Source organism: Cryptomeria japonica, chromosome 7 (assembly GCF_030272615.1).
Source record: "Cryptomeria japonica chromosome 7, Sugi_1.0, whole genome shotgun sequence".
Taxonomy (NCBI): domain Eukaryota; kingdom Viridiplantae; phylum Streptophyta; class Pinopsida; order Cupressales; family Cupressaceae; genus Cryptomeria; species Cryptomeria japonica.
Window position 1 is genome coordinate 595,298,013 of NC_081411.1, and position 7,389 is coordinate 595,305,401.

The 7,389-nt window shown below is 37.3% G+C and overlaps 1 protein-coding gene across 2 annotated transcripts; it reads left to right on the plus strand.

Moving 5' to 3' along the window:
- The first annotated feature begins 2,444 nt into the window (after nucleotides 1-2,444).
- Nucleotides 2,445-7,004, plus strand: LOC131049074 (L-ascorbate oxidase homolog). 2 transcript variants are annotated; one of them, XM_057983092.2, is made up of 9 exons: nucleotides 2,445-2,835; nucleotides 3,250-3,462; nucleotides 3,572-3,681; nucleotides 3,778-4,048; nucleotides 4,227-4,329; nucleotides 4,431-4,776; nucleotides 5,142-5,507; nucleotides 6,294-6,372; nucleotides 6,507-7,004. In XM_057983092.2, the coding sequence occupies exons 2-9, from the start codon at nucleotides 3,319-3,321 to the stop codon at nucleotides 6,720-6,722; spliced, it is 1,635 nt and encodes a 544-aa protein (XP_057839075.1). In that variant the 5' UTR covers nucleotides 2,445-2,835; nucleotides 3,250-3,318; the 3' UTR covers nucleotides 6,723-7,004. The 2 variants fall into 2 exon arrangements, with proteins under 2 accessions (XP_057839075.1, XP_057839084.1); XM_057983101.2 differs by having other exon boundaries at nucleotides 2,532-3,105.
- The last annotated feature ends 385 nt before the right edge of the window (nucleotides 7,005-7,389 follow it).

The window sequence follows — 7,389 nt, forward strand, 5'->3', positions numbered from 1 at the left end:
AAGATACATTTATCATAATTATCAACAAATTTTTTTTAATCAATTTTAAGAAGTTTGAAATGATACTTTTTACAAATCTATAAAATTAATTTAACATATTATTTATGAAAAAAACTCACACAATCAAATTCAGAAGCATTATTCAAATAGACCAATAGATTGTAGAAATCTAATAGCATTGATGTCCCAACATCTTTTACCTAATATTTAAATTAACTAAATTAAAAAAAAAAAAAAATTATTTTTTATTTTATTTAAAAACCATAACTATTGAACGTACGCTCTAAATTTAAAAAGAGAGCTAAATAAAAGACAAAGAACACGGAATAAGAGCTAAATAAAAGACAAAGAACACGGAATACTCTTATTTTCTTTCAAAAGCAAGAAAAAACAAAGAACATGTATAATCATTTTATTCTTAAAAAAAAGTCACTGGAATTCCCTTTTTATTAACAAATAAAAATAAAATAAAATAATATAGTCTGGAATTCCCTTTTTATGAACAAATAAAAATAAAATAAAATAATAAAGTCTGGAATTCCCTAGACTTCCTGGATATGTATAAAACTAAGGTATAACATTTAGCAGTGGACCCCACACCATGTTCCACCCCTCATCCCTTCTTCCTCGCTCCATCAAAATAAGCTTTCAAATGTCTAATTTGACTTGAAAAGACAAACCTCATAAAATCAATTAAATACACTAGGAAGGATACAAAAATCCTCCTTTGATTCCACTATTTCGCCTTTAACTTCTAAGATGGGGACATCTCTAGACGTGAATTGCACGACAATAATGCCAACAACTGGAATCCACAGAGCTTCACTTTTGGAACATTGGCCATGTCCTTGGAAATCATTATCTTTCACCACCATTAAAAACACATGTAAATTCTCCATCCTAACAAAAATTATTCACCAAAAATTTTAATGGCTAATTTGAAAAAGTTTTAGTCAATTTAAACTTCCAAGTTCAAGAGTCCAATAAAGATACAAAGTGAATTAATACATAAGCCTAATAAGAGTGAAACATTAAGTTCCTAAGTTGAATTGTAATGTTGTGGTTCTTGCCACCAAGGTTCAAACCTCTATTGATGTGTGTTCATGTGAGGGACGAGGTTCCGTATATGTGACCTCACTCCTCGCATGAATGTACAACATTAACAAGAATAGTCCAAACCCATGAGCTCAATCGCCCAATAGAGATACAAATCATGTGAATACACCGACCTAACAAGAGTGATGCACTAGATCACAAACTTATTGAACTATAATATGAGAATTTTTAGTTTGGTCCAAACAAAGTAAGGTCACAAATCGGGACAAGCCCCCACCACAGCAAGAGAAAAACCTCCCTCGTTTACTCAATTTTTTGTTCGAGAAGGTGACACCCATAGGGATGGGGTGGGGGAGTAGCTTAAGAGTGCCCTCAATAATAAGCAGGAGGGCGGGATTAGAGACTCAAAGAATTAGAATTGGGTGGGAGGTTAAGCAGGAGGGTGGGATTAGAGACTCAGAGGATTAGAATTGGGTGGGAGGTTAAGTCTGTAACCTTCACAATTGGCCTCATTCCTAGTATGAACGTACAACATGACATGAATAGTTCAAACCCGCAAGTTCAATAATCCAAGAAAAACACAAAACACATGAATAAACCGACCCAACAAAAACTTGATACACTAAATTTCTAATATGAACACTGATAACATCATGATAAAAGTTCAAACCCACAACCACAATTAAAAAACAGATTAATGTTCCCATGAGAATTGTCCATCATTCAACGTCGATACTTTTCTGTTCAGACTCTTCTTTGTTTCATATCTTGTGAGCCACGTGTCCCACTTGCTTGGCCCAACTTTATTCTCTGTGTAAATTCTTGTACTTGGTCTGTTTACATTTGTTTAATCTCTATTAGCCCACCTGGTTTTAAGTTGTAAGAATAAAGTAATCCATAATGAAAACAGGGGGTGTAATGAGAAACGCGGAGAGATGTTGAAATTTGAAGTGTGTTGGCAACAGCTGTGGGGTTGTGATAAGTACGCGGGATTCACAGACACAAAACACACTCACGAGACAAAGCTCATCATTTTCTCTTTTCTATCAATCACACGTCATCTTGCCATAATTCACTGAATCCATTTTGAGTTTTTGGTCAAATACATTTTTTAACTTAATTTTGTATTTAAGGAGAAGTGTGGGCTCTCTGACAGGAGGAATCCACGTGAGTGAGACTTTTTTGGGATATACAGAGTTCCTGTACAGCACCAATTCCCAACCATGTAAGGTGCAGATTCATTCCAGTGGGCTCGGAGTGCATCGACACCGTCCCTATGAATTTTGATTTGACAAGAAATTTGCAATCACATGTTAACACAGTCGGATGTATTGTAAGTTGCCTCTTAAATTGGAATTTAGACATTTGTTCTAATTTTTTAATATACCGTAGAGCTTGAAATTTGAATCCGTCGTGTAATTATTGATTCTGATGGGTGTGGAAAGAAGGTAAATGGCAGAACATGGCCCCGTCTAGAAATTTGATGAGTTTTGCCGCGTTACAGATTGGCATGGGCCAGATCAGTTCACAAATTGTGAGAAAAAATAAATGATAAAGTAAAGGTCTACTGGGTATTAAGCATTTATATATAGATGTCCAAATTTGCCATCCTCATGGAGTGTGAGACTCTTTCTACTTAAAGAGTGCCTGACCTGATATTTTGGTGGAGGAGGCAAAGACAAAATAGCCCTGGCTACTTGCAGTACTTGGGTTTTCCTTTGAGGCAGAGGCACAATCATATAATCCAGACATAGCAAGAAGTGAAGGCCTGCCATAGATGTAAGTTCACAGATAATTCTTATCTCTCTGTGTTTTAGAGGGCATTGGGTGTATGCATCTTGTAGGTATACCAGTAACAGAGGAAAGTGGAGAACTGTTCTCTTTACAGCTGTTGCCATCTAGAATCTTGGCTAACTTGCTCTACAAGGATAGAATAACTTTATTCATTTGGGATCATGCATTTGCTGTTTTCTTGATTTATGATGAGAACTCTCTGAGTGTAGTTTATAGAAATTGGGAGCACCTTGAAACATGGCATTTTTTAATAGGGTATTGCAAACTGAACTCTACTTGTTCAGATCCTCACACTTAATGTATGAATCGTTTTGCTTTTGTTACAACTTTGGTACATTGCTGTATCTGCATTGTTTGATTGCATTGTCTTCTCATATGGTGGAGGTTTTTAATACGCAGATTACACAGAACTCATCCATTCTACTGTGAAAAGAAGTAGGGAGGTCAAGATTTGGAGCATAGAGTTCAATGGGTTCCTTGTGGCGTTCCATTGCACATGTGTATTTCATAATAGCATTCATCAGTTCCTCTGCTCTAGCAGAAGATCCCTATAAATTCTTTACCTGGAATATTACATATGGTACCATATGGCCTCTTGGTGTTCCTCAGCAGGTGAGTTTTTTATTTCCCTGGTTTTTCCAATTTAAATCTACTTCAATGCGTTCCATTTATGGTCGTCATTGGTGACTAAGCACATAACTAATCTCTAATGCTGTTGCAGGGAATTCTGATCAATGGTCAGTTTCCTGGACCTGATATTGATAGTACGACAAATGACAACATTATTATTAATGTATTTAATAGCTTGGACCAAAAATTCCTATTGTCATGGTAGGTTCTGAATCTCCGCTCTTTCCATTAATGGCTTTTTTTAATCTCAGCGAGATTTTTGGTGATTTGTAGTCCAACATACATTTTCTGTTACAGGAGTGGGATACAGCAGAGAAGAAACTCCTGGCAAGATGGAGTTTTTGGAACCAATTGTCCCATTCCACCTGGGAAAAACTTCACATACAAGTTCCAGGTGAAGGATCAGATAGGAAGCTATTTCTATTTCCCGTCAATGTACTACCATAAGGCAGCAGGAGGCTTCGGAGGCCTTAAAGTTGTTAGCAGGCCCCTGATCCCTGTGCCTTTCCCTGCTCCTGATGGTGATGTCACTCTGCTGATAGGCGACTGGTACAAGAGAAATCATACTGTAAGTTCTCGGTGACCACAGTCAAAGGGAAAATTTCGCGTACATTGTAGAAACTAGTGGAAGGGCCTAATTCTTTTGAGGGAATCTGTTAGGTCTAGCTTCTTCTAGTGCATGTTGTTTCGGAAGCATTTTCTTGCATTACCATATTTTGTGACCATTCGATGATACTTGTGAGCAGATCCTTCGGAGAACTCTCGACTTCGGGAAATCTCTGGGTGCTCCTGATGCTGTTCTCATCAATGGCCGAGGACCAGATGGTTATGCATTGACAGTGGAGCAAGGTAAGATCTTCTTGTTGTTAAGTCGACTGCAAGTGATACCTTAAATATATGCTAGATCTGCTTGCTTCGCAAACATTCCTCTGATATCTGTTAGTTTGCAGGAAAAACCTATCGTCTTCGCATTTCAAATGTGGGATTGTCATCCTCTCTGAACTTCAGGATTGAGGGGCACAAAATGAAGCTTGTTGAAGTGGAGGGCTCTCACACTGTCCAAAATATCTATGATTCTCTTGATATACATGTTGGTCAGAGCTACTCTGTTCTGGTGACTGCGGATCAGCCACCTCAGGACTACTACCTCGTTGCATCTACTCGATTCACTAGTCCTATTCTCACGGGTTATGGAGTCTTCCGCTACAGCAATTCTCAGAAGGCTGTTTCTGGATCTATTCCGGGAGGTCCAACCATTCAGGTTGACTGGTCTCTTAACCAGGCAAGATCCATCAGGTTTGGCCCTGCTTCTCTCTTAAGGTTTAAATTCCTTCTGCAATTTCTATTATAGATATATGATAGTGTTTCTTGTTTGTAAAGAAAAAATTGTAGATGTGAAGAGTTAATTTTTTATAAAGAAATATAGATCTGGTTGTAGTCTTAACTTACAAGCCACTGACAATGGGATAGAGGCATAATATTGAAATATGGTAAGACATGGTGAATAATTTGTCTTACAATGGGAGAAGCACCCTAGTACTTTTGGCAAGCCAGCGAAGCATAAGGGCTGAAATAGGTTCTATATGTAGAACTTAGGGAGGGATTTAGAATAATCCGTATTGTTTTGATTTCTTAAAAAATTATATGGAATTGTTGTGCAGATGGAACCTGACAGCCAGTGCAGCTCGTCCTAATCCCCAAGGATCATACCATTATGGGAACATTACCATTACTCGAACCCTGAAGCTCGCAAGTTCTTCCGCCATAATCAATGGGAAACAGCGTTATGCAATGAATGGTGTTTCTTTCCAGCGTCCCGACACACCATTGAAGCTTGCAGATTACTATGATATTGGTGGAGTGTTCGCCGTGGGTGGTATTCCTGACAGTCCTGATGGTAGATCTGCTTATCTCCAGACTGCTGTGATCGATGGAGAGTACAGAGCTTTCATTGAGATTGTCTTCCAGAACTACGAAGACACCATACAGTCATGGCATTTGGATGGGTATTCCTTTTTTGTAGCAGGGTAAGTTACAATTTTCAATTTTGCAATTAGATCTTTACTAATGGGAGATTTGAACTGTCATTGCGCAAAACTCATTTTAAGGCATTATTTCACTTCTTCTTAGAAGATACATAGAATGGCCACTAGCCCTTGTCCCTAATACTACCAGAACAGAGCACTGTACCATGCAGTAGATGGCTTCAACACTTAACCATTGAACTCATTGCCTGGGTGCCACAAATCCGCTTTTCAGCAATAAACCATTGAACTCCTTGCCTGGGTGCCACAAATCCGCTTTTCAGCAATAAACCATCACTAATATCTGTCCAAAAAGATGGTTCTTTCAAATATGGGACCAGACCTGATTGAATTGAGAAAGCACTGGTTTTTTGTTTCCAATGATTTTGATTGAGTGAGGCTCAGAGCTTGATATTTTTTAAGGGCAGAAGAAAAATTCTAGAGCATGGAGTACACCTTCTCCCATTGATTACACCTATAACCCCACAGAAAAACCCTAACCGTAATCCTCTGCCTACCTGCCAGAGATCTTGCCCTGTCTTACTTAGGTTGTCTCTGTAAAAACCATTGTCCTTCTTTAGCTGCTCAAATTCTAGCCTCGCTAACTGCTAATTCAAATGTATGCTATTTAGTCCGTTTCATTTCAGTTGTCCTGACTTATTTGAAACCCCTCTTTAAAAACACGGACATGGCTTCCACCATTTTTAATCCCTAAACATTGATTTCCCCTTTTATCTTCCAAAATTTCACTGTGCTAAGACAAACAATACATTTATTGTGACGAAACAGAATGGATGGAGGAGAATGGACACAATCAAGCAGAGCGAGCTACAATCTGTTCGATGCAGTTTCTCGCTGCACAACACAGGTATACACAGATCTCTAAGATACAAAGAATGAACATCTAATGCCATTTTACAACCAAAGATTTTAATATTTACTGAACATCTAATTCCATTTTACAACCAAAGATTTTAATATTTACCTTGATAAATTGTTCAGGTATATCCAAAGTCATGGACTGCTGTTCTTCTAACATTAGATAACGCGGGAATGTGGAACCTAAGGTCAGAAACATGGGAAAGGCAGTACCTGGGCCAGCAAACGTACCTGAGAGTGAAATCTCCAGTAAAATCACTGAGAGATGAATATGACATTCCTCATAATGCTCTGCTCTGTGGCGCAGCCAGGGGCCGTCCCCGTACGCCCCAACCATAAATCCATCCATTATTCCATTACAATTCTTTCATTCGCCATGGATGCTTCTCTGGTACAGTCACAACAGGGTACAGTCACAACAGGGTGACTGATTAGTCATTAATTCTCATTACTGCAATGTCTCTCCATTGTAGCCGCAATTTTAAATTTTCGGCCCTTATAAATAAGCGAAGAGCTTCCTGCAGCAATGGAAGCCTTCTGTTCTAGTTTGAATTTAATTATTCGAATATTTATAAATTTTTATTATTTTCGGTACCGCCTAATTAATTTCATCTTTTTTTATACGGTTGCGTACAATATTCTTTCTTCATTGTTGCTTGTGTTTCTCTGAATATATGATGTCATTTTAAGCAATCAATGTTTGCGCGGACATTTGCGCAACTTCAGTATCTTTTAAATTAAAAAATCTAACAAACACTGCCTAGCCAATTGTAACCTTATAAACATTGGCAAATTGTTACATCATATAATACTTTACTAGATGCGTTTTAAAGATTAATTTATTTTAAAGTTATTTTAGCATTATATAAAAAATATTAAAATTTAATACTAAACATTGATAAATTGTTACTTCATATAATATCTTCTAAGTTTATTTTTAAAGATTAATTATAATTAATTCATATATTTATATTTAAAAATAAAAATATATTTCAAAGTTTATACT

Bases quoted from the DNA above. Each gene is read 5' to 3' on its own strand.
- LOC131049074 (XM_057983092.2), top strand. From the start codon at position 3,319: ATGGGTTCCTTGTGGCGTTCCATTGCACATGTGTATTTCATAATAGCA. The intron at 3,682-3,777 runs GTAGGTTCTGAA...TTTCTGTTACAG, and splicing joins CAAAAATTCCTATTGTCATG to GAGTGGGATACAGCAGAGAA. The intron at 5,508-6,293 runs GTAAGTTACAAT...GTGACGAAACAG, and splicing joins TATTCCTTTTTTGTAGCAGG to AATGGATGGAGGAGAATGGA.